The sequence below is a fragment of the Drosophila yakuba genome, chromosome X, assembly GCF_016746365.2.
Source record: "Drosophila yakuba strain Tai18E2 chromosome X, Prin_Dyak_Tai18E2_2.1, whole genome shotgun sequence".
NCBI lineage: Eukaryota > Metazoa > Arthropoda > Insecta > Diptera > Drosophilidae > Drosophila > Drosophila yakuba.
The window spans coordinates 7,355,394-7,382,248 of record NC_052526.2 but is presented as its reverse complement, the minus strand read 5'-3'; the positions used below and the strand labels follow the sequence as shown (position 1 = coordinate 7,382,248).

Here is a 26,855-nt window from a genome sequence, read left to right as displayed (position 1 = left end):
CCCCTCCCAATTAGCGAGAAAGCGACAACAAGCGATGTATCCAGACCAAAATTTGCTGAAAGTCTGCTGCTGGCTACGTGGAACCTCATCGATTTGACTTTGTGCGGCTGGCTTGATTCGGTGCTTAATTTTTTTTCCTGTTTTTCTTATTTTTTTTTGTCTTTTTGGGTCACCGACTTAGTTTGGGAAATTGGACGGGGCCAAATGACAGTGAAAGTTACAAAGAAAAGTTGTTCATTTCGTGTTTGAGTGCGGAAAGGTAATCATTGGGATTCTTTTAGTCAAAACAAACTGCAAAGTTTTCTAGCATTTCCAGCATTTCCAGCAGCTAGTTAGTTAGGTTTATGTTTATCTTTTCTTCAATGAAATGATTTTACAGACGCATTTAAAGCCATATTCTTTCATACGCGATGTTTAATCAAAAAGAAAAGGATGTTAATTTTAAATCAAATAGAAAAGGATGTTAATTGTTAGGAAATGGAAATAGGAACTTAAAGACCATTGAATCGTTTTACAATTCGGCTTTTCCAGGGTAATTGGATAACCCTGAAAATGTTTGATCGCATCGAATCAGGGATACTAAGTAAGCGTAATGAAATGGAATTAGAAATCGACCTTAAATAGCCGTCGTACTTAAACAATGTGTACTGGCTGGCTGGCTTATCGTGCCAAGCTGGGAATTAATTAAATTCTTAGCGTCTGAGAGCGACTGACTACAGGGAAATGAAAGCAATAACTTCAAACTTCAGAGAGAGACGGGGCTATTTTGGTAAGAAAGAGAGGGCGCTAGAGGGTGCGAAAGAAAGGGAGGGACATTGTAAGCATTGCTGGTTAATGGGTCAGGTGATTTTCTATTGTACTCGCCGTTGTCCGCTTTCCCGCCGGACTGCATGTTTAATCCAAATTACTGAAATACACACAGACACGGGACACATCGTCCTTTGTGTGTCCTGTCCATATCCATGTGTGTGTGTGTATGTTTGTGTGGGTGTGGCTTTAGTTGCGATGGTGGCGGAATAACACCACCATCTTGTCCAGCCTTGTTTGCTGTATTTTAATGAATCTATGAGTCGACCATTCTGTGTGCGGTGTTAATTGAGCCAAAGTCAAACATTCTGTCTGGCCAACAGCTAAGCCATCGCCACGAACAGCACCCACTTTCACCCACTTTCACCCACTTTCACCCACCTATCGGCCAACTTTCACCCGCCTTTCAGCCAACTTTCAGCCACCTTTTGCCCACCTTTCACCCACATCACCTCAGTTCAATTAGTGCCACGCAGCATTGAGGCTTTCTCCGCACTTTTTTCGCCCCATGCGTGCTGCGGGTTTTGTGTGTTAATTTGATTTTATGAAAATAGCCGCAAGAAAAGGACAAGGAAATGGGCGATTTCGTAGGTGCAAGGGTTAGCAGCAGGTGTACTTTTAATTATCAGCAGGATCCATTAATCGTAATGGTTGCTTCATTTTTGAATAAATTAACTCAAAGTGGTACCACTTGAATTCCATGTTCCAAGTTGCTTGAAAAGTTTCAGCTTGAGATTCGATTATATTTAAGTACTTAAGTTTTTATGTTCTATTGCATCGAATATATTTCGCTTATAAACAAATTACAGTGAATGTATAAGTTATGAAGGCCCAATAAATTGTCTTCATTATATTGACAACATGGCAATAATTGTAGGTATTTGCCAATATACAAGTAAAGTAGTTGGTTTGGGGGCGAAATATGAAAATATAGTATTTATTGCCAGTTTTGTGTTTGTGACCCACTTCGATGGATTAATAACTTATCCTGACAGCCGGCTGCTGATTGAGCGAGTTCCCCTTCCCCTTCCCCCGAAAGCGTAACCCTAGCCCTTAATAGCTGCCAGAGCTTTCCCCCAGTTTTCCCGCAGTTTTCCCCGAGTTTTCCCAGTGCTAAGCGCGGAGCATGAAGCTTTTATAAGGCGATGGCTATATTGATTTCCTGCGGCATTAGGCTGACTTATGGCTTGTGGTGTCCAGGGGGTTGTAATGCGTACAACGGTGCGTATGATTGACGAAAGGCTCCAGCAGCAGTCGGCTACGCAATTTGGATACTCCTCACTAACACAGACACAGACAGAGGCACACACACACAGAGAGACAAGGAGAAAGTGACAAAGAAAGCGAGGAGGAAATAATAAGGAACAGACGAAGGCGAAGGAACAACAATTGACAACCATCTTGTTTGGCAAATAAACGCGAGCCATTACCACGAAACTAAAATGCTGTCTCAATATTATTATTATTGCTATTATTATTATTATTATCATTTCAATGGCCTCCGCCCGCTTTGCTCGTCGTTTTATAGGTTCCTTGTTATTTTCCTTATTTTTGTCTTACTTCTTTTTTTCTGTTTTCTTTTTTCTTGTTTCTTTTTGTTTTTGCCACTTTTTATGAGACACTCGTGTTTGGCTGTCAAATATTTCAACAGCCCGAAAGTGACAGCTGTTAATGGCATTATACATTTGTGGCCACGCCCACTTTTCGGCGACTACATTCAGGTGGCGAGTCCATCATCGAATGGGGCAGGTCGATGGCATTTCATTTGGTTGCCAAGTATTTTATATTTCTTCATTGGCCCCTGTCCCCAATGGCAATTTGCATTTTATGGCCGTGGGATGGCTGATTTGAAAACTTTCTCTCTTTCGAGTTTACAGTTTCGGCATCAATTTGGTACTGAAGTGGCGGCAGCTGCTAATTCCTTCGATTACGAACTGTTTTATGAGCGAGCGCAGCAGTTTGGCCATTAGGTCAGCCCATCAATCAGCCGCCCATCAATCAAAGGGATCGCAAATAGCCGCCCCATGTTTGTTTTTTGTTTGTTTCATTGTTTGTTCGCTTGTTTGCTTGTTTGTTTCTCATCTGGGGCATTCCACCGTGTTGCAGGCAACACTTTTCGCAAACATAAGAGTATGTGTGTATGTACATCTTGTGCTTTTCTTAGCGTCCTTTTTCGCGAAACTTTAATCAATCTTGTGCGGTCGGTCAATCAATTAGGCGCAAAGCTATTTTCAATTTGTGCCTTTATTGATGCGTTCATTTAAAAATATAATTGATCAAAATAGTCGCCGCTCGACCTTGACAGTGCGTTCCATTTCTATAAGAACTAATCGAGGGAAAAGGGGAGAATTTCCATGCATTTCACAAAGTTCATAAGTAAATAAGAGTTTTTCTTTTTAGGCAATTTGCACAAGTAGCACACATAAAAATAATTAGCACAAATACAATTAGTTTAATGCATAAATTCAAATGCGATTACTGGATCAGCTCTACAGTTGTGTAAGTCGCGGCTTATCGAACCGAATTTGGTAATCAAATTGTCCCCTTTTTGGCCCATAAATTATCATTAATTTCGGGGCACAACAAACTGAACCCCAAACACCGAGTTTCGACCTTTGGCGTTTGTTTTTGTTTTCGTGTACATCGAAAAAGGCAATTATAAAAAGTAACGTAATCAATAGACAGTTGCGATACTAATTGGAGTACAGTTTGCGTTTGGCAATTGCTGATAATCCTTTTGGGATGAGTGATTAGTTTGAAATTTAGTTCAAAGTTTATGGCAATATAAGTTTGAATTTGAAGTGCATTACGATGATGGCTTTGCAAGTATTTAAGGGGCAGACACAAATGAAATTACTGCCTGTGATTGGCAATAGCAAACCGAGCACTAATTGTTTTAATTAAATCAAGTGCTTGAGCATTTTTCTCCTGCAGAGCTCACACTCAATATTAATTAGTGTGTGGCCACAAAGGAGCGCAGGACGAGCAGCAGCCGTAAATCCTTTCCAGGACTCGATTCCAGGACTTGTTGGTTGTCTTTCGATCTGCCTTCTTTTGAGCCATAAGCGAGTTAAAAGGAAAATAATTGTGTTCTTGCAAATATGGCAACATTAATGGGCATTCTCTTCTTACGCCAGATAAGTGAATTGATATCTTTACCTGCATTTCATTACGTGAAATGGGAATATTTGTAAACATAATTTAGAAATTTCAAAACATCTTAGAGATTGTTACAAAATCGTAAATATAAGTGATACTTCGACCTCCATTCGATGGACTTTGAATGTCGCCCGTCTGCGGGCAACAAGTTTAATCAATAAATTTTGCATTCCATTGCGAGCAAAGTTTGGCATTGGCCGTCGCGACAAAGAACTTGTTGCACTGCCAGCTGGAAAATGCGCCGAGGGGCGTGGTCGCGCCAGGGGGAGGGGGAGGCGGGGCGGTATAATAGGAAATTGCCAATGTTGTTGCTGCATTAGTATCAAACTCAATTCGCAGTTCATTCATAACAGTGAGAAAGAGATAGATTGAGAGTGAGAGAGTGAAGAGGTGAAGTCGGCGCTCATTCATTTCCTGACTGTCACACAGATACTCACGAATACCAACAGATATTAGCAAACACAAACACGCACACACACGCACGCACGCACGCAGACAGTGCACTTTCATTCATTAAAAGGCATTAAGAGGCGGCAAGGACGAGGGGAGGCGTGGTCGTGCTGCCTTGTATGGCTGCCAAAAAGGCTAGCCTCTTTTGCCATTCAATTGAATGAAGCTCGGAAAATGCTTGGAAAATCTACGACCAAAACTATATTTTACAGACACTGCAGAATGTAAAAAATTATTCAAATTTGCTAGAATATATATTAATTAATAGTTATGTTTCTCAGCAAAGTGTAACAACGATATTTTTGATATTCGCAGTGAAAGCTAAGCTATTTGTTTATTTGGGTGCGTGAACTTGACACCAGAAGTCGTTTAGCCCCATTCACGTGCAACAAGTAAGACATGCCACAGATACTTTGGCAGCCCGCCATTCGGCATTTCCTAACCTACATATATATGTGCATATAAATATATATATATATATTTGTTTTTATATACAGACCGCTGCGACTGCGATTGCTGCTGCTGCTGGCGCTGCTGCTCGACGGCTGGCGACGTCCACTGCGCAGCGAGGGGGGTGCGGGTGTTGGTGCGGTGGCGGTAATGCCGCTGCCTCCGCCTCCTCCGCCTCCTCCGCCACCGACGACATCGACATCGACGTACTCGGCCACGTCGCTGCTGTTGTGTTGTTGTTTACTTGGAGGATCCTGCGATGTTGCAGCTGCAGCCGTCGATGACGACGACAATGAAAAGTGTTCACGCACCGCACACACACACACACACAGTTACGCACAGCAAAAAAAAGAAGTTTACAAGGCAGGATATGAAAAATATACACAAAGCAATACACGTACGCACGCACACACACACACGCAGTCAGCCAAGACGCACACACACACACACACACACACTCAGCCACTTATGCGCAATGGCGAGCTGAACGATAGTTTGGTAAAAATCGTAGCATACTTTTTGCCGCGCTACTGAGTTCTTCTTTCTGTACAACTTTGCTCTTCGCTCTCTACGTATGCCCTTTAATTTAAATTTGTTGTTTGTTTTTTTTTATTATTTTTTTGTATTTTTTGTTGTATTTTGTATGACTTGATTCGCCGGCTGCGTTTCTTTTTCGTTCGACTGGCTGCTGCGGTGCTTGTGGCACGTCTGTTACTTCAACACCAACTGAATGGCATGTGTCGTGTGAAAAGGACGCGAATCCTGTGGCGAGTGGACAGGTCCTTGTCAGCGAACAGCTGTCCTGGCGCCAAACAGCTGACACCAGCTTTTCCCCCAAAGTAAACATAGCAAAATGCCCAAAAGCTTTACACTTCGCAAGCTTTCGAAAGGATAACTTAAGCTGGGCCAAAAAGCTCTCAACGCGGTTGGCAGGACCAAATTGGGTGGGAAAAGTTTGAAAACACAGCGCTCTCACCTGTCTGGGTGCTGGAGTCGAAGAAGGTACTGGTTGTCTCCACGGTCATGGTGCCGATGGTGCCGTCGATTATCTGCGCCGACGAGTCGCGTCTGCCACGATAGCTGGGAAGATAGAGATGTAATATGGGTCATATATCATATTCTATAGCTATACATATAGTTACTAAGTGGCAAATAATGATGTCAGCACTCACCGACAGACGTCGTCGCTCTGGGAGCTTTGGCGTCGAAAGTTCCTGCAGCGGATCATCTCCTCGGTGGTCGACTGTCGCCGGAATCCCCGGGCAATGAGAATCTCCTCGGTGGTGGACTGCCGCCGGATGGCCGGTCGCTGATTCTGCTCGACGGTGGGCTGCGTTTGTGGCCTGGAGCAGGGACTGGGATCCCGGGAGGAGCAGCAGCTATTGGAGTCCGGCGATCTGGGTGATCTCGCTGCCGAACTGCTCTGCCGGCGCAGTGTGTGCCGCCTGGGACTGCCATCCCGCTCGTGGGAACGATCCGGCGATAGATGAGTACGCGAATCACGACGACCGCCACGCGAAGCGCTGTCCGGTGACAGGGAATCCCGACGCGAGGTGCGCCTCTCGCAGTCGTCCGGCGGATCGGGACTGAGTGCGGGCTGGGAGCCACGCCTACTGCCGCCCGGCAGGCAGCCCTCATCGAAGGCGGTCGCCTGGCGTTGCAGCCGCTGGAGGCGTGGCGCCCGTTCCGGACTTACGCCCGCTTTGGAATCCCGGCGATTAACGCGACCGCACTGCGTCTGGGAATCGCGGCGTCCCTTCGGCGCCGTTGGACTGGTTGCCGGTGGCGTTACGGAGCTGGTGATGATCGTTGGCGGCGGCAGGGCTTGGCACGCGGAGTCCACCTGCTGGTGGGCCAGGTGGTGAGTGCTCGAGTGCGTCGATATCAGGGGCATGGAGTGGTCCGAACAGGAGCCGGCGGAACTGGTGGACGGTCGCTGCTCCTGCCGGAAATTTGGGAACTCCGGCGCGGCCAGTGAGTCGCGCTTCTTGGCCATCTGGTATTTGCCGGGTGGCGGAGGCGTGGTCACCCTACCGGCCACATTGCTATCGCGCCGACTGCTGGACAGGTAGCTCTCACCGGATCCGCGCCGGGAGGCCTGGTGGTTTTGGTGGTTCAGTGGTTCGGTGGTTTGGTGATTGGTGGTTGCCAGGATGTGCGATGGTTCGGTGTGGAATGGTGGGAAAGAGAGAGAGAGTTAGGGGTCAAGGTTGTGGTCAAGGTGGAGCCAAAAGGTGCTGGTAGTTTCTGAGTAGTTTCTCCTGGCAAATGCACACGCTAGGAACTTGTTTATATAATAAACTCAGCAAGTAAAGTTGCTGAGAGTTGAAAGTGAAAAGTTGCTTACATTAATTTGTTATTAACAAATATTTTCCAGCTCAGTGGAGTGGAGTTCTGCCGTTCGAGTGCACTTGCCAGCAATGCTCAGTTGGTTGTGACTTGTAGACTAAGGCAGCTGACTTTAAATCCTTCTAGACTAAGGCAGCCGACTTTTTAACTTAATAGATTAAGGCAGCCGACTTCTTAACCTTATAAACTAATGCAGCCGACTTCTTAACCTTATAAACTAATGCAGTCGACTTCTTAACCTTATAGAGTACACATATCTGCCCGATACTCACGCTTTTAGAGCACTCGACGACCACGGGCACGGATACGCTGGGCTGCTCCTCAACTGCACCGCTTTCGCGGCGATTCCAGTGCCTCACGAACTCGGCGGTATTGGAATCGCGTCGCGACCTCATGCTCCGTATGCCGGAGTCCGCGGATGATTCCCGTCGCTTGCGTGGCGCCATGTAGGTGGTGCAACCAGCACCTGAGCCACCTGCACCCGTGCTCGCATCGGTGGTGGTGGAGGTGCGCCAGGGCAGACTGCGTGCCAGATCCGCCAGCGTTTCGCGGCGATTCAGCTGCGCCTTGGAGCGGGAGGCTTGCTGCAGCTGTTGCTGCTGCTGCTGCTGCGAGTGGTGTTGCTGCTGCTGCTGCTGCTTGGTGCCGCCGCTCCACTCGCGCAGGATGTCCGTCAGCTGGGCCAGCGAGCTGCGCCGCCGACGCTGCAATCCCGGCGGCGGTGAGGTGCTCGGCGGTGTGGTGATCTGGGCCGCCGAATCTCGCCGTCCGCCCAACCGCTGTCGTATGGTGGACTCCTCCAGCTGGAAGTGGGAACAACGTATTATTCTCGGGACTTTTTCAAACTTTCGCTCTCACAAATTAGATAGGTATCTATATCTGTAAGGAGAGCACAGCGCTTAAGTTAAAAATGTAAGACTACAGTGAATTCATTTAATATTCAAAAGCCAAATTGTTTTTATTAAATTTGTTACACATTTTATATTTAGTTTTAAATTATATTTCTTTTTATATTTATTTGTATATTTATTTGTATATTTATTTGTATATTTATTTGTACATTTATTTGTATATTTATTTTTATATTTGTTTGTATTTCTATTTGTATATTTATTTGTATATTTATTTGTATATTTATTTGTATATTTATTTTTATATTTATTTTTGTATTTTTGTATATTTGTATATTTATTTTTATATTTATTTTTATATTTATTTTTATATTTATTATTATATTTATTTTTATATTTATTACCAATCAATTCCCTGCAACCAATGGGATTTTGATTAAGTAAGCTCATGCTCTTTGTTTGTTCACTTCAGGGATATATTTTGTCCACTTTAGGATATAATAAATATTTGAAAAACTTTATTGTTAACTTTTGCTTTGCGAATGAGTGGCACCCACCTGTTCCCGCACAAGATCGTCCCAGCCGTTGCCGCCCTGCCACACCAAACCCACTTGGTGCGACATGATGGGCAGGTTGCACACAAAGCAAATGGCTGTCATAGTCCTGAAAGTACACAAAACGACGATTAGTAAATGGTTTAAAAAAATACGACTAACAATTACTTAGTGTTAAACAAAATGCATGCAGAGTTGAAAAGAAGCGAGGAAAAGTGGGAAAATTGAAGATGGGACAGTGTCATGCGGTGAAGAATGGCTGAATGGCAGGTGTTATTTTTGGATCGGCTGCTTGGCTGGCAGGCAAAGCTTTTCTCGAGAAACAGAGCTTCGTCCTTAGGACATGCGAAAGCCGCAAAGGCTCAAAGTTAGCTAAAAAAAAAAAGGTGGGAAAAATTGAAAATGTTGAGAAAGTTGGAAAAGTTGGAAAAGTTTGGAAAAGTTGGAAAAGTTTGGAAAAGCTGTTAGCTGTTTGCTGTGTGAGTGCGGCATGCGGTGAAAGTGTTGCAGGATGTGAAAGCTCCAAGGTGAGAGTCCTGGCTTTGCTTTCCTTTTCAGTTTTAGTTTGGCGTGCATAGTGAAAAGCGTAGAGAAGAGGAAAGCTTTTTGTTTTATTGGTTATTTAGTTGATGGAAAAGTGAAAGCGCTTCCGCTGATTTTTGAGTTCAGGTGGCGTTTTGGGTGTGTTAGAGTTTAAGAGCTTAAGAGTTTTAGACTTCTTTTTGGTGTGGATTGCTAACTTTTTGCGTATGACCACGCAGGTGCTGCTGCACGGCTGATCCATGGACCGGTAATGCCGCAGTTTTGACATGGCGCATGTTCTGGTTTCTGTGGCAGCGCCCGCCGATCCTCGAATGTGAGCGTTATCCTTCGGCTCCTGCCGCTCCTGCGGCCCTTCACTCCTTATCCTCCTTCCTTGCGCTCTTTATTAATGATTCGAGCTTTTACGACTGATTTCGGGCTTTTCGGCTAGCCGAAAGTGCGGTGATTTTTTTTTTTTTTTTTGGGTCTGTATTTTTGTATTCGTGGGTTTCTTTTTCTGTAGGGGGTTTTGCTTTTGGGGGTTTTTTACTTTTTTTGTTATATATATATATATTTTTGGAGAGGGGGTGGTACTGATGGGTATGCTACACACACAGAGACACAGAGATACACTGGAAAAAAATCGAAGAAAATAGTATTTGGTGGTTTAAAACGCATTGGATGGGGCTCAATTATCGAATGGCTGGCAAATCTCAATTTACGAAAGGGCTTGGGATTTACTAAATGGGCCAAACTACAGGTAAACAGTAAGTGGTCATTAACTATATTAACGGTTTGTAAAATATATATATTGATATTTATTGTTTACACTAAAATAAATAATATAACATAATTCTGCAAATTAATCGAAATAAATAAAACTAATCATTATAAAACATAATCATACTATAACAAAATAAATATAATGTCGCTTTAATTTTTGTTTGCCATCAACAGAGTATTTGAATATTTCCATTTCCCTCGTCACTTTGAAGTTGCCCTCTAAGTGCCCCATTTTATTGATTCATTGATTCGTACTTATTTATTGTAAAATTTGCGCTGCAGTATTGCGTATAATTGGTTAAATCCCCCATACGCACCGTTGCCCAAAGAAATCGAGAGGCAACGGAGCAAATACTCTGTTTTTGTATTTCTTTTCGCAGAAGTATACTCGTAAGTAAGCTCAAGTCACAATGTTCAATTTCCCAGAAGATGGCCACAATTCAATTTGGCTCTTATTACTTGGAATATAAATGGAAAGTACTATTTTCTGTTGGTAATGCACAAATCATTAAATTGAGAAGCTATTGCGTTGAGGCAGGAAGTAAACACACTGAATCCAGAATTTATGGAATTTATTTTCTTGAATAAGGTTGTTAGAACATGCTTTAAATGCAAGTATAGTTGCAGGTGTTTACTGTACTTGACTTTCACGAAATGATGTGGTTTCTGGCCAGCAGATTGCTGCACTTCAGCCAGATGCCAGATGCCAGATGGCAGATGGCAAATGGAAATAGTCTGCCCAGAATTCCAGATGAACTAATGCACGAGGCAATCAAAATGGAGTATCAACTTATTTGGTCGCAGGTTTATGGCCATAAACTTAATAACTGCCAGGCGGCAGGACCTCCCATCCTGTTTGCTGTTTCTCTATGTGTGCAAGGACATAGACAACGCACCGGAAGTTGTCCAATAAGTGGCAGGTTCATAAAAGTCCCAGTTCGAGACGGAGCTCAAGTTTTCCCGCCGGTCATTGAAACACTTGGCCAAAGTAGTTCAAAGTACCGAAGTTTCTCTATGTGTGTGTGTGTGTGTGTGTCCCCCACAGAAATTGTGAAATGCTGAGAGGGAAAAGTCATTTTGCGGCCAATGAGGACACACATTTCGATTGAACCTGTGCAATTTGAGTGACACGATGATGTTTCCGTTTTCCCGGAATTTTCCAGCACCGACTACTTGCAATTAAGCGCCTTATTTGAGCGGCCCTAAACTGAAATGCTTTTGCTCTACCTAAGTTGGAATTTCTATCTTCCTAAATTTGTAATGTTGCTTGGCCGGCTTTTCCAATCAACGTACACATCAAATTACATTTTCAGGTGGTTGCTGACCTTTAAATTAGTTAATGCCGCTGATATTTTGAGCAATCTTCTCAAGTGATTAGTACTTTTCGCTGCTGTTTAAGTAGTGCAGTTTGTTGTCCGAATTTTTGGCTTTAGCATTTTTGGAAGTTTGAGAAAAGTTTGGGCCGGCGCTTAATCAATTTCAAGTGCACAACAGCAGCTGGCCATCGCTGTCCTCCGGGAGTCCAATGGATGATCCAAGGGATCTGCAGGCGGATGGAGGATGGAGGATGGAGGAAGGAGAAATGGCAGCCGGCAGGACGAAGGAGTGAGGCTCAAGTGGGCGACCGGTTGATTGACAGCTGTCAATTTGCGTTGCCTGTGAAGTGTGTGCCACGAACAATTTTCAACTCAATTTTCCCACTTTTCCACACTTTTCCCGCACTTTTCCCTGTGTGTGTCCTTCGGTCCGGCTTGCGGCTAAGCCGGAGCAGTTGTACCTGGACACGGACGCAGATGGAGATGAAGCTGAAGCTGAAGCTGCAAATGGGGATTCCGGCGTGCGAATTGCGGATCTCTATCGGGAAGTTGGGGAAAGGGGGAGGGCGGGGTCGAAGGTAATGCGGAAAAGTGGGAAATTGGAAGGCTGAGGCTGCATTTGTTTCACCTCCGCTGCGTTTCCAATCAGCCCAGTTGCTCAACACTGGGGCAACAAAAAGTAAGAAGCAACAACTCAACTGCCAGCCACTTTTGTACTTTCGCTGCAGATACACACACACACGCACACACACACACACACACACCCAGACAACCACAGCACTCTAAACCGAATGCAATTTTCCGCAAAACCTAATAAACTTTCGCAGGTGAAAAACTCCTTAAAAAGTTACTCAACACTGCGGGCTAATTAAAAGTTATGCCAAGGTTTCATATTTCAACTTTTTCCACTTTTTTTTTATAGTTAAGAAATATATTTGTTTAGACAATTTAGAAGTTGTTGGATTTTGTTTAAATATAAATACATGCATGCAAGGCAATGTTATTAATGTGAAATAAATTTGCACAATTTATGCGGTCTTAGTTTGCTGCCAGCTGCTATTTGTTGCTTCCTCGTGGAAAAAAAAAGCAGGGCAACTACTGCGGGATTTGATGAGCCAAATCCCCTGACTCCATTAATCTGCATTATATTTGGGAACTCATTTATCTCCCCCCAAGAATTTCGTCCACTTTCGCCCACTTTCCTCCACCATTTCCACTTTGTTCCAGCGCTCAATGAAACAATTTAGCTAAATGGTGAACATTTTACATTTGCCATGGTCTGCGGTTCTATTCAGTTCCTCTTGCTCCTACTCTTATTTTTTTTGTGAACTGTTGTCGTGGCAATAAAATGCAATTCGTAGGAATGAAAGTAAAAGTAAAAATATAGAAAAAAAAAAGGGCGAGTACTTTGGACACCTGGCGGACATTGGTCGTTTTTCTTTTTGATTCTCCTCAGTCTTCTAAGTGACTTTTCGTGTCCTGGAATGGGACAGAATGGGATAGGATGGGATGGATTTTCGGGTGGTTCCATGGACGAGCGCCTTGCGTCGGCTATTTAGTTAATTTTAGAGCGTCTGTCGGTCCAGCCCCCTTGAAATATTACTTGGGCTCTTTGCCAGCCGTTTTCCTTTTGATGTAATTGCGAGGGATTCCTGGTGGTCCTGTCCCCTGTCCGGCATCCTGAGACTCAAACGGAGACGGGAGGGTGTGGTGTGGTGTGGTGTGCTCCAAGGATGTGGACAGTACGGCGGTGCGGCTATTCATTGATTAACTGCCAGGACTCGCTGGGGACACGTGAAAAGTGAAAAGTGGGGAGGCTCTAGCTTGACGGCTTCTGCAGGCATTTTCATTTAACATTTTCATTTTCATTTTTCGTTTTCATTTTCGTGTTCGCCATCGTTTAAGATTTAGCTTTTTATACTTGGCATTTTTTTTTTGTTGGATCGTTGTTGTTGTCACTTGGGTTTCGTTTTTGGCATTCAAAGTTAGAATACCTGAAAATGCTTGGTAAATTAGATCAAAGGACCTGAAAGTACGTGTAGGCATTTACCGCCCTAGCCTGTGTACATAAGTTTGTGTACAGTAAACACTCTGAGATGTAACAATTTCTTTGTTCTTATACATATACGAACTTTGGATATTTAAATAATTTCACTTCATCTCCGGTATTTTATTTATTTAGCACACAATTTTGCATTTAAAGCTTGGGGAAAATGTGGCTGTCTTTAATTACTGCCTTAATCAAGTGAATTTGCGAATTATTATTTCATAAAATATATTATATTATATTATATTGAAGTGAAGTCCAGAAGTGCATATTCATTGACTGTGTCCCACTATCAAGAGTTCACTGTGCAAATGTATATATGTATAAGTACTTGAAAAGTAGGATTAAGTAATTTGCGCGTGCCACTTTCAATTTCTTGCAGGAAGCGCTGGGAGAAAGTTGGAAAAATGCTTTTCCACCGCCTTTGCCTTTGCCATTGCCTTTTTCCGCTCTTCCGCCCCCTTTTCCTCCCTTTCCCTGCGCTGCTTCCTCTCTGCATTTCTGCCCCTTTTCCGCCGGGTTTTCCACCACTCAAGCTGCCTTTGTAAAAGGCTTTTCGGCTTAGAAGCCAGGCCAGCCATTTGAATAAATAAATAATTAAAGTGAGTTTTATAGGGGCCACTCGCACATACATACATATATCATTTTGCGATATTGAACCGTAACTGACCTGTGCACGAATGTGTGTGTAAGTGTGGGTGTGTGTAATTGTGGGTGTGTGTAAGTGTGGGTGTGCTAGTGTTGAGCATAATTTCCGCTGACAAAGTTGATAAAAAGTTGTAGCATACTTTTCAGCCGGCCGCGGCGACCATTATGCAAATCGGGTGAAAAGGCGCTGGCAAAAACACTTAAGCCGTTTTGTCCAACTGGCTAACACAGATACTGGCGCACACACACACACACAAACACACACACATACACACTGCACACAGCGCACACAACAGCAGCATTGCTGGTGGGAAATCTAATTTCCTTGGCAGGCGCCATGCTGCGCTTTCCTGCCGCTGACAAACCCCTTTCATCCCGAAACACCCCCTACGGTTTTCCCTACCTTTCCAACTCACCCCCCTGCCAGTTTTCCCCCCCCCCCCCCGCTACTGCTGTCTATGCATGCATAATTCAAATGGACAGCTCGGCCCTGCCTGGGATCCAATGATGATGATGATGGGCCATGCATATTTGATGGAATCATCTCGGGATGACTTACGGGCCAACCAACTGTGGCGTCGGCATTTTTATTTATTCAAGCCGGATCAGGCTGGCCGCCCGCTCTTTTTCTCTCAATATTTTAGCAACAATTTATCGAACTATAGTTATATATAGTTGGCAATCAAATAGCCAAAAAGCACCAATTATGTTTAACCTGTTGGTTGGAAGGAATGTATTCTTTCAGTAATTCCAACATCAATTTTCGTTCATAAACAATTGTTAATTAAATGCTGTTTATCAGATTTTCTGTTGAATCAAATCTTCGCTGTTTAAATGAGCACCTTTTGTAAATACACATTGCTTAGGCCTCCTAATTATGCGAGAAAGAAAATCATTTGTAAACACTGACTAGCAAAATGAAACAAAATATTTGCAACGAACGAAAGTTAATGAGTTCCAGGCGATTAGGCCGTGGCATCAACATTTTTTTTGTTTGTGTGCTGCCAACGAAAACGAAGGCATGATTCGGCATTCAAAAGATGAATCAATAATTTCGGGGATATAAAATCATGCCGTTGAATTTTTGATAAGGGTTGAGCTTTTCAGCTCCTTCAAAGGACTTCAACGCTCGACAGCCGAAGCTCGACTCGAAATGAAATCCTGCAGCATAAGCAACAGTTATACTCTAAGTGGGTGGTTCTTTTGGGTGGTTTGCTCGTTCTTTATATATACATATATATTTTTTTTTTGGAAATTTGTAGGGAAATTTGGGTGGCTTTCTGGGTGGCTTTGCAGGTGGTCGACGAACGAAATGCTGGACAGTCAAGTGCTGGCAAAGTGCAAAGCCAACAACATGGCAACAAGGACGATGCCAAAAATAGTGTCTCAACTGGCCAAAAACGAGTCGATGGGTGGTGGTGCTCTTGGGTGGTTGAATGGGTGGTTGAATGGGTGGTTTCTGGATGGCTGGTTGTACTTTCTATCGAGAGTGAGAAGGTGCGAGGGTGAGAGAAGCTGAACAAGCAGCCAGCGAGGGAACCGCATCGTTTGCTCGTTTATTTGCTAACCAGTCTAAAATGAAATTAATTATAGTTACGCACAGCTTCCGTGACCCGCAAGGACCTTTCACCCCCTCCCCTCCCCTCATGCCCTGTATGTGTGTGTGTCCCCAGCTTTTGTTTTCAAGTTTCGTTGGCCGTTTTGTACGCTTTCGGTGGCTTGGGGTAAGTCCTGAAGGGGCATGTTCCTGAAAAGTGGCAAGTCAACTAGCATACTAGGTCATTTCGATAGTTACTTGCCCGTTGCGACTGTTCAGTTACCTTTTAAAAAGGAAATATTATGAGCAAGCTTATGACAACTACTTTGCTCAAAGGAAAACTATTTGTTAAGATGTCTTAAAAAGTTCGTGGCAAAAGTTTGAATGAGATAAGTAAGTAAAAGTTCAAGGGAAAAGCACTGTCATACACCTTTAATGTCAAGCAACATGAGCAACTCATTGTGGCTGAAAATTACAGGGTATCCAAACGGGGGGGATGCAAGAACCACAAGAGTAGAGTAAACAAATTATGCTAAAGCAACACAGAAATTTTCGACCAACATGGCCGGGACGGACTAAAAATAACCAAGTCAGAGGTTACGCCCCCCGTGCCCCCCCTTTCAACCTCCCCCTTTTGACCAACGCTTGTTGTTTTTTTTTCTTCTCCTTCTTGTTGCTTTTTAGCCCTTGTTCGGCCAGCTGATGTCTGTCTCTTTTGGCCTGACCCTGAACTTTTTAATTAATATGTGCAAGTGCGTGAGCATCGAGCATTGAAAGGGCTCGTTGGGCACCCTCTCTCTCTTTCTCTCTCTCTCTCGCTCCCACACACACACACACACGCGCAGGTACCCCCACCCACAAAAGTGGCGGCAAAGGGAAACGGAAAAGGGGGCGGCGAAAAAAGAAGCCGCAACAAAAACAAGCAGGCGAAAGACGAAACTCGTTTTGGCCTTTTGCTGGTTACAAAACGCGCCATAATTTTGAGTTGCCAGCACTGAGCGAAAAACTACACTCATTCAATAATACTTGAATTCAAAATAACGAATTAAATGAACTAAACGATGCTATTCATAATCAGATAGTTAATTATATTTATTCATCAATCGCGTTAGATATTCTGTAATGCAATTTCTATGCAATATTTAAACATAATGTAATTGCACATTAAAAAATAGCTTCTGATCTCCTGTTTTGTACTACATTTTCGCCGCAGTGTTTGGAGGCTGTGTGTTTTCCGTGTTCGCATTTCGCCTTTGTTTACATTTTATATCAAAAACTTTTACGAGCTACAAAATATGCTCAGCCTGAGCCAAGAGCAAACAAATGCGAGGGAAAATGGGCGCTTTGGAGGGAGGTAAAATAAATAAAAATAAAATTGATAGCATGTTCTTTGGGGTCTTGTCGTCTTATATGTATGTATGCAGGGTACACAAGCACTCGCGCATTTGCATATGTGTGTGTGAGTTTGGGTGTGCGTATGTGTGTGTGTGTGTGTCTGTGGAAGGTAAGTGGATATATGGTCGGAATTATTAGCATCCTTCGGTGCCCCTTTTTTTAATACCCTGCCCAGGAACCGCAGATCCCGCCCAATTGCAATTATCGCTTACGAGGGATTGTTAAAGTGGTTCATCTTATGACTTTACATTTTGAATTTGTTGATTTTCAACAGCTTCTGGATTTTTTTCTTTTATTTCTGGGGAAAGCAAAAGAATGAGGGTCCAAATTTAAATATTTGGGTATTAGGTATACTTAGGTATTTCTTGTTCAGCCTGAGTTTAAAGCTTCAAAGTTCGTTAAATATTTATCGACAAAATCTTCAATACGACATTGGTACTAATTAAATATACATATCTAAATTAAAAAGCTTCTACTCAAGCAACTGTCAAAGCAACATTGATTGAAGAAGTGAAAGTTTGCATTGCCCTGATTGCTAATTTCTTGTCAATAAACTTGATTTTGTATATTCTGTATTTATTTTGCTGAAGAGCCGTGCAAATGCCATTTTATTTACAGCAGCAGTAGATTTTTTGGAGATTTTCTCGTAATGAAATCACACTATAGAGAAAAGACAGAAAAACCAGAGCTTATTTATTTGTGTTGAAATACTTTCTTTTGATGAATTTTATTTACCAAAGTAATGATGTTGCATACATCTCTTCTAAAGCCTGTGTAAGCCGCTTCAAATTATTTAATGAATTTACTTTAAATTTATTAAGGTCCAAATATCGTTCTACAGCTTTTCGCAGCTTTGTACAATTTGCCACAAAGCAGCAGGAGTTATGAAAATGGAGTCGTAACAGGTAATCGATACTCGAAGGTCCGTTCAGCATACAGTGGCCCATCGCAAGTAGTGGCTGTCATTTGGCCGTTCCCAGGATGAAAAATATTCCACCTCCTCCTCCTCCTCTTCCATGTCAAAGGGAATGCACAACAAAGGGGATTTTGAAATGGCAAAAACGTTTCCGGTGAATGTCTAGATGTTCATGCACTCGATGGCCGTGTGGGCTGCACGTCGGTAGTCGCTCTCCGTGAACGGAACCTTGCCCAGCAATTGGCCCTGGCTACTGCAGATGTACAGCTCGTAGAGCTGCTCATCCTCCGGTGCGGGATCCGTATCCGGCGGAACTACGGGGTTCGCCAGTGTGGCCGTGATCTCAAGCCGTTTCGAGTTCGAATCGCACTGCAATTCCAATCGAAAGCTACCGATCACATGCTTCGAGAGCAGTTCGCTATTACCAATTGACGGCACGGATTTGCAGATAGTCCTGGCTTTGAGCTCACTACGGGGTTGTAGCTTCCGCCTGAACTTCAACAAGTACCACCTTCGCCTCAACTCCTTGCGACGCACTTTGGCGGATGGAAAGAACTTGGTGTAGAAAGTATATAGTTTCAAAACTGGCATCGTTTTTTAATCGAAATGTTCAGTGTATGTCTGATTCGAATGCTGGGTATAAACTGAATCCCGAAGGTATCTATAACCCCGAGTTGGGCTGCCAGTCGAACGAAAGCGACTGGGGAAAAGCCTGCTTTTCATCGCAGCAAATCCAGAAACCGGATGTGAGCGGCGGGAGAAACTTGTTTACATTGCCCATACGACTGGGTGGCGTATGCCAAAAAAGTAACATGGGGCTAAATCAAAATCAGAATCAAAATCAGAATCAGAATCATCCATCGCCCCCAGCGGGCAGCGGGCATCAAGGTTCTGAAAGCTGGGAAAAAACCAAAGGGAAAAACATGAAAACATGAAAATATAAAAAGTTTACTCAGCCCGCCTCAGTGCGAAGTTTTTTGGGACTGGGTTTCACACCGCTAGCAAAAACAACCCCTCAATAACTCGGTGTTTTCTTTCCTCCGCTTACCTTCTTCAAATGCAAAATCTAATACAATTTTCACATTTTATTTTGCCTTTTTTTTCAACTGCAAATTTTTGCTGGAAAACTGCTGCATGGAAAGAAATTGCTATACAATTCTTAGCAATTGATTTTCAAATGCATAAATTCAAAACTTAAATACAAAAATTGGCCATTAGACATTAGGTGCAATAAACTTATTTCCGTGTGATTCCGCTTGGATTTGCTTATATTTTGCTGACCTTCAGATATGCGCACTGCAATGACATATGAGGACTATAAAAGTGAAAGTTGTTAGGCGCACACACACACACACACATAGAGGGCTGTAAGTACTGGGGAAATCTGAGCAAATTGTGGGTGTACATGTGTGCAGCGAGCCATTTTATGTTAACAACTTTGTTGGCCCAAAGCGCTCCGTGTCGTCATTATGCTCATCATTAACAACTCGTCAGCATGATGATGATGATAATGATGATGTTGATTATGGCGAAGTGAGTGCCATATGTTAGCCCCCGAAAAAACTGTGCCACATTTTGGTGGCAACAAATGGCTGAAATCAGCCAAAACAGCCGGCAACATCAAACGTTGAAGTAGGGGCGGCAAAACAAATCAGTTTTTTATTCAATGTGCCCCCATAAAAAAAAGGGCAAAAAGCACTCACCGAGGAGCGAAAGTTTATGAACCATAAAACAGAATGGAACGATGCATAGGCATGCGATTTTTTTTTTTTTGTATTTTTTCACCTGCTTGAGGTGCTCTTTCTTTACCCACACCCACACCCACAACCATTTGCATATTCTTTTGGGCTCTTTAAAACGTCGTTAGATGCCGAAATATTTCAAACATTTCTCAACTCAAGTTGAGTTGTTAACTCAACGGTGGGTTAAAGGTTTTCCAAATGGGAAATAAATTTTAGCGCTGGGCGCGGATTGTGCTCCTTATTTATGGGTCGTGGCTCTTTAAGGACTGACTAGCGAATGTATGGCTAAATTTATGGCCTGTAATTGGATGCTTTAGTGTCACATTGATTAAGGTTATAACCCGCAGAACCAATAAATCAAACTCTTTCCACGCAGAACCCTTTAAACGAATAAGTAGCCGTCATATCGAAAATCATGCATTTTTTCAATGCTGAATGTGATAATTTTTATCTCAATCTTTATTACCTACAACTTATGTAATCAAATCGCCACAAGCTTATCCGCTCGAGGAAACCAGAAGCGGAAATTTCGATCGGAAAAAAATTAAGCTACTGCCATTTATGAATTATCCAATTTGGAAAAAGGCAGGCCGGATAAGGGAAATCAGGGAAAAGCCATCTATAAAATGTAATGCAATTTGAGCAATGCGTTGCGAGAAATTGCCGCCGTTATCGGGGATAGTCGGATGCCCGGAAGAAGGTCCCAGGACGACTGTGTCATCAGCTCCTGTAGAGGTCCTGACACCTGGCCCCGCTCCCTCAGCCCCCCAAGTGCTCAGTGGCACAGAACGCCCGAGTACTTAAAGGAATTGCTGAACTATAAGACAAAGTAGGGCGTCGATGTACAGAGAAAAAATTAACTTGGGTTTTCGCCGAAAAAAATTGGATTATTTTTTATCAAAAAATCGAAAAATTTTGTAATAAAATCGGATATTTTTAATCGGGGTTTTCGCCATAACTTGGCCAAAAATAGCCGCACAGCTAAAATAAAGACTGTTTTGTGCTGCTAATAAACATAGCTAACTATGTCTATCCCTACTTTTTCGATTTTGGGGGAAAAAAAATTTGACAAATTTTTGCATTTTCGATAAGGGGTACCATCATCAAAATTTGCGAAAAATGGCAATAAATTAGCATTTCAAAGTATGTACATGGATCGATAGGGAATTTTGTTACGAATTCAACGAGGTATGACATTCCACTTTTGGACAAATACTGCTATTGCTATCGAAAAAAAACTGATTATTTTTTTTCCCCAAAATCGAAAAAGTAAGGATAGACATAGTTAGCTATGTTTATTAGCAGCACAAAACAGATACCAGGCAAACAGAAATGTCAGGAAGTGGCCAACGATCATTTCGATTTAAGTAGCCACCTACTGCTAATTATGGTTGCCTGGTGCATAAAACAACGAAATGTCCCAAAAACCGGACTTTTAAGCCGAAAAATTGAGATATTTCGAATTTCAGATACCAGGCAAACAGAAATGTCAGGAAGTGGGCAACGATCATTTCGATTTAAGTAGCCACCAACTGCTAATTATGATTGCCTGGTGCATAAAACAATGAAATGTCCCAAAAACAGGTCTTTTAAGCCGAAAAATTTAGATATTTCGAATTTCAGATACCAGGCAAACAGAAATGTCAGGAAGTGGCCAACGATCATTTCGATTTAAGTAGCCACCTACTGCTAATTATGGTTGCCTGGTGCATAAAACAACGAAATGTCCCAAAAACCGGGCTTTTAAGCCGAGTTTTGTTCGAAAAATGGAGATATTTCGAATTTCAGATACCAGGCAAACAGAAATGTCAGGAAGTGGCCAACGATCATTTCGATTTAAGTAGCCACCAACTGCTAATTATGATTGCCTGGTGCATAAAACAATGAAATGTCCCAAAAACAGGTCTTTTAAGCCGAAAAATTTAGATATTTCGAATTTCAGATACCAGGCAAACAGAAATGTCAGGAAGTGGCCAACGATCATTTCGATTTAAGTAGCCACCAACTGCTAATTATGATTGCCTGGTGCATAAAACAATGAAATGTCCCAAAAACCGGTCTTTTAAGCCGAAAAATTGAGATATTTCGAATTTCAGATACCAGGCAAACAGAAATGTCAGGAAGTGGCCAACGATCATTTCGATTTAAGTAGCCACCAACTGCTAATTATGATTGCCTGGTGCATAAAACAATGAAATGTCCCAAAAACCGGGCTTTTAAGCCGAGTTTTGTTCGAAAAATGGAGATATTTCGAATTTCAGATACCAGGCAAACAGAAATGTCAGGAAGTGGCCAACGATCATTTCGATTTAAGTAGCCACCTACTGCTAATTATGATTGCCTGGTGCATAAAACAATGAAATGTCCCAAAAACCGGACTTTTAAGCCGAGTTTTGGTGGTAAAATGGAGAGATTCTGGATTTCAGATACCAGGCAAACAGAAATGTCAGGAGGTGACTTTGCAGAATTTAAATCAAGCGAATAATTCCTGATCATCTGGTCAGCGTTTTCCGACAGATCCTAAAAGTATGCAACGGAATTTCGGCCGCAGAAAGAATTTCTTCCTGCAGCCAAAAGTATGCAGCGAAAAATGAATGAATGTTGCTGCACATCAGCTACAAATGTTGCATACTTTTGGGCTGATGGAAGAGATGAAATCAGCGGATCGTGAATTTCTTCGTTGCCTACTTTCGGGGGCTGCTTGATTTTAAATTCTGCAAAGTCACCTCCTGACATTTCTGTTCGCCTGGTATCTGAAACTCGAAATATCACCATTTTTCGAACAAAACTCGGCTTAAAAGTCCGGTTTTTGGGACATTTCGTTGTTTTATGCACCAGGCAACCATAATTAGCAGTAGGTGGCTACTTAAATCGAAATGATCGTTGGCCACTTCCTGACATTTCTGTTTGCCTGGTATCTGAAATTCGAAATATCTCAATTTTTCGGCTTAAAAGTCCGGTTTTTGGGACATTTCATTGTTTTATGCACCAGGCAACCATAATTAGCAGTAGGTGGCTACTTAAATCGAAATGATCGTTGGCCACTTCCTGACATTTCTGTTTGCCTGGTATCTGAAATTCGAAATATCTCCATTTTTCGAACAAAACTCGGCTTAAAAGTCCGGTTTTTGGGACATTTCGTTGTTTTATGCACCAGGCAACCATAATTAGCAGTAGGTGGCTACTTAAATCGAAATGATCGTTGGCCACTTCCTGACATTTCTGTTTGCCTGGTATCTGAAACTCGAAATATCACCATTTTTCGAACAAAACTCGGATTAAATGTCCGGTTTTTGGGACATTTCATTGTTTTATGCACCAGGCAATCATAATTAGCAGTAGGTGGCTACTAAAATCGCAATGATCGTTGGCCACTTACTGACATTTCTGTTTGCCTGGTATCTGAAATTCGAAATATCTCCATTTTTCGAACAAAACTCGGCTTAAAAGTCCGGTTTTTGGGACATTTCGTTGTTTTATGCACCAGGCAACCATAATTAGCAGTAGGTGGCTACTTAAATCGAAATGATCGTTGGCCACTTCCTGACATTTCTGTTTGCCTGGTATCTGAAATTCGAAATATCTCCATTTTTCGAACAAAACTCGGATTAAATGTCCGGTTTTTGGGACATTTCATTGTTTTATGCACCAGGCAATCATAATTAGCAGTAGGTGGCTACTTAAATCGAAATGATCGTTGGCCACTTACTGACATTTCTGTTTGCCTGGTATCTGAAATCGAGAATCTCTCAATTTTACCACCAAAACTCGGATTAAATGTCCGGTTTTTGGGACATTTCATTGTTTTATGCACCAGGCAACCATAATTAGCAGTAGGTGGCTACTTAAATCGAAATGATCGTTGGCCACTTCCTGACATTTCTGTTTGCCTGGTATCTGAAACTCGAAATATCACCATTTTTCGAACAAAACTCGGATTAAATGTCCGGTTTTTGGGACATTTCATTGTTTTATGCACCAGGCAATCATAATTAGCAGTAGGTGGCTACTAAAATCGAAATGATCTTTGGCCACTTCCTGACATTTCTGTTTGCCTGGTATCTGAAATTCGAAATATCTCCATTTTACCACCAAAACTCGGCTTAAAAGTCCGGTTTTTGGGACATTTCATTGTTTTATGCAGCAGGCAATCATAATTAGCAGTAGGTGGCTACTAAAATCGAAATGATCGTTGGCCACTTCCTGACATTTCTGTTTGCCTGGTATCTGAAATTCGAAATATCTCAATTTTTCGGCTTAAAAGACCGGTTTTTGGGACATTTCATTGTTTTATGCACCAGGCAATCATAATTAGCAGTTGGTGGCTACTTAAATCGAAATGATCGTTGGCCACTTCCTGACATTTCTGTTTGCCTGGTATCTGAAATTCGAAATATCTCCATTTTTCGAACAAAACTCGGCTTAAAAGTCCGGTTTTTGGGACATTTCGTTGTTTTATGCACCAGGCAACCATAATTAGCAGTAGGTGGCTACTTAAATCGAAATGATCGTTGGCCACTTCCTGACATTTCTGTTTGCCTGGTATCTGAAATTCGAAATATCTCCATTTTTCGAACAAAACTCGGCTTAAAAGTCCGGTTTTTGGGACATTTCATTGTTTTATGCACCAGGCAATCATAATTAGCAGTTGGTGGCTACTTAAATCGAAATGATCGTTGGCCACTTCCTGACATTTCTGTTTGCCTGGTATCTGAAATCCAGAATCTCTCCATTTTACCACCAAAACTCGGCTTAAAAGTCCGGTTTTTGGGACATTTCATTGTTTTATGCACCAGGCAATCATAATTAGCAGTTGGTGGCTACTTAAATCGAAATGATCGTTGGCCACTTACTGACATTTCTGTTTGCCTGGTATCTGAAATTCGAAATATCTCCATTTTTCGAACAAAACTCGGATTAAATGTCCGGTTTTTGGCGCATTTCATTGTTTTATGCACCAGGCAATCATAATTAGCAGTAGGTGGCTACTAAAATCGAAATGAAATATTTTGTATCAAAAAATCGAAAAAAATAATTTTGTAAAAAAGACGGATATCTTTAATCGGCGTTTTTGCCATAACTTGGCGAAAATTGGTGGCACAGTTAACGTGAAGACCGTTTTGAAGGAAGCGACAAAGAAGGCCAAGGAAGTCACCTTGCCGAACCGGAAGAGAAAGTTAAACTTTTTGCAGCAACTTTTCCACAGCTTCGGATCCGATGTCCTTACACACAACCAACGAACACGATATGTTTTATGGAAGGCGATTACTTTCGTAATTGAACAACGCGGCGTCTCGAAATTAGCTGCAACAAGTCCGCCGAGAATCAACCTTTAGGAATTGTATATATTTCGTGGTGTGCTACAGTTGTTTATTTTAAAAATTTCAAATAGTCCAAAAGAAATATTGCATTGGTTATAAAAAAAAATAAAACTATATAAACATTTATTCACTGTTTAACAATGAAAACTATATGCGTATACACTACAAGCACCTCAGAAACTAATGAGCTACATTTGGTATGACTTAAAACACAGGTATGATAAGGTTTTCGTACAAGAAGAGTTTTAATTTCGTTTAACAAAGCGAATTTCAGATCTGTGAGATGGTAGTCTCAACAGGCACTCAGATTATTGTGCGAGATATGACCATTGCTCTGCCTTTGTGTTTATTATGAATTCGTCTTTAATATGCGAAAGGCAATCGTGTGTACAAATAATGTACAGGCAAATAAGCACGCACAGAAACGGAAGGAAAATTGGGCGGAAAAGCAGGGAAAAGCGAGAAAATCGGTGAAAGCAGAGCAGGGCGGCGAATGAAAAGCGGTGAAAGTGGCAGGTGGATAAACACTGGGGAGAATGGTTGCAAATGGTCACGGAAATGGAAACGAAACAAATCTTGATCTCGTTTTCGGGGCTGTCACTTCTGCCCCACTCCCCACACACCCCATTTGTATATTTGAGTATGATTCCGTGTAGCTGTATCTATATCTGTATCTGTATCTGTGCCCATGTATCTGTATCCTTGCAGCTCAATCTGCTCAATTTATATGCAGAACTGTTAGCAGTCAATTGCCAGTTACGGCGTGATGTTCAAGCTGTTTTCGCTGCTGTCCTTATTTTATTTATTTTACTCTCCTCTTCGCTGTAGTTTTTGTATTTCTTATGCTTTGTTTTATTTGCATTTTGTCTGAAACTCCAACTCCATTTAGCATATTTTCGCCGGAGTCGCTGGGGTCCTGGAATGCTGGGTATATCAAAAAGGGCAGGGCAAACGATAATTGTTATCATGAACTTTTCCATATTTTTATTCCAATTTTAATATATGTATGTATAATAAATTGAATTGTTGACCTCAACATATTTATAGTTATTCCTATTGCCAGTTGATTTGGTAAATAGTCAATTTTAACGTCACTGACATTCAAGTTCTTAACGTGTTTTCCATAAATCCTTTTTCCTCAATAAAATTGTTAAAATTGTTTGTAATAGAAGGTAAGAACAACTCGACTTTCCCATTTTTGTGGCGCCTTTTTACCCTCTTTAATTTACTTTGCATTTGCAATTTTATTTATTTATTTTTAGCCGCCAAGATTTATGCAAATTGATTGCGAGTCTATTAAATTTGCATATTTATCAATTTGTTGTGCGTGTTTCAGTTTCAATTTCTCAGCTTTTTGCCCATGTTGTTGTTGTTGTTGTTTGCTGTGTTGTTGTTTTTGTGTGTTGGCCACGTTTTTGTTGTGAGTTTTGTGTCTGTTGTTGTTTGTCTTTGGCAACATATTTTAATTACATCCTCGTCGCTGTGGCCCCAAGATATTTCGTTATTTTGTTATTTCGTTATTTTGTTATTCCGACTCGATTTGCATAGAGAGCTCCAAGCTGAAGGCGGCAAGGAAGAGCTGTCAGATCGTCATACTGGCATCCTGTTATCCAGCCATCCTGCCATCTCGACACCGCCTAATTAATAAGGATGCAATCCAATTAGGAGCGGGCAACATCAAAGCAAGGACTCGCGCAGGACGATCAAATATTAAATAGGCGCAAAAACTAAACCAACTGCGACAACACTCGCCATAAGGTAATTATCATTATGATAATTAAGATCTATGGCTAATTGTAATGGGTCGAGCAGTCTTGTCCATCAGGCTAAATGCAAATAAATCCACTCCTTTATAACCATCATCATTATTCGGTTGGATATGAAGATGGGGATGGGAATGGGGATGGAGATGAGAGATTGCTAATGGCAATCGTGGATGAAGGAGCATTTGGGGGATGTTGGGACTATGAAGCCAACTATGCTGGGATTTTTCCTAAACCACAGGCAC

General features: G+C 42.1%; 2 protein-coding genes across 6 annotated transcripts in view; both read right to left on the bottom strand.

The window, feature by feature from the left end:
• LOC6524557 overlaps nucleotides 1-26,855 on the bottom strand; it is a 93,786-nt gene that overhangs the window by 38,532 nt on the left and 28,399 nt on the right. For 2 of the 5 annotated variants that reach the window (XM_039377872.2, XM_039377870.1), the window contains exons 2-6: nucleotides 9,361-9,774; nucleotides 8,624-8,729; nucleotides 7,488-8,018; nucleotides 6,039-6,964; nucleotides 5,843-5,946 (exon numbers count right to left, since the gene is read on the bottom strand). In XM_039377872.2, coding sequence (XP_039233806.1) covers nucleotides 5,843-5,946; nucleotides 6,039-6,964; nucleotides 7,488-8,018; nucleotides 8,624-8,729; nucleotides 9,361-9,431 — 1,738 coding nt within the window. In that variant the 5' untranslated portion in view covers nucleotides 9,432-9,774. Of the gene's footprint in view, nucleotides 1-4,915; nucleotides 5,710-5,842; nucleotides 5,947-6,038; nucleotides 6,965-7,487; nucleotides 8,019-8,623; nucleotides 8,730-9,360; nucleotides 9,775-26,855 lie in introns of those variants that run through there. The other 3 variants (XM_039377869.1, XM_039377868.1, XM_039377871.1) reach the window with 3 other exon arrangements.
• LOC6524554 lies at nucleotides 17,661-18,476 on the bottom strand. Its single transcript, XM_002100375.4, has one exon. The coding sequence runs from the start codon at nucleotides 18,373-18,375 to the stop codon at nucleotides 17,947-17,949; it is 429 nt and encodes a 142-aa protein (XP_002100411.1). The 5' UTR covers nucleotides 18,376-18,476; the 3' UTR covers nucleotides 17,661-17,946.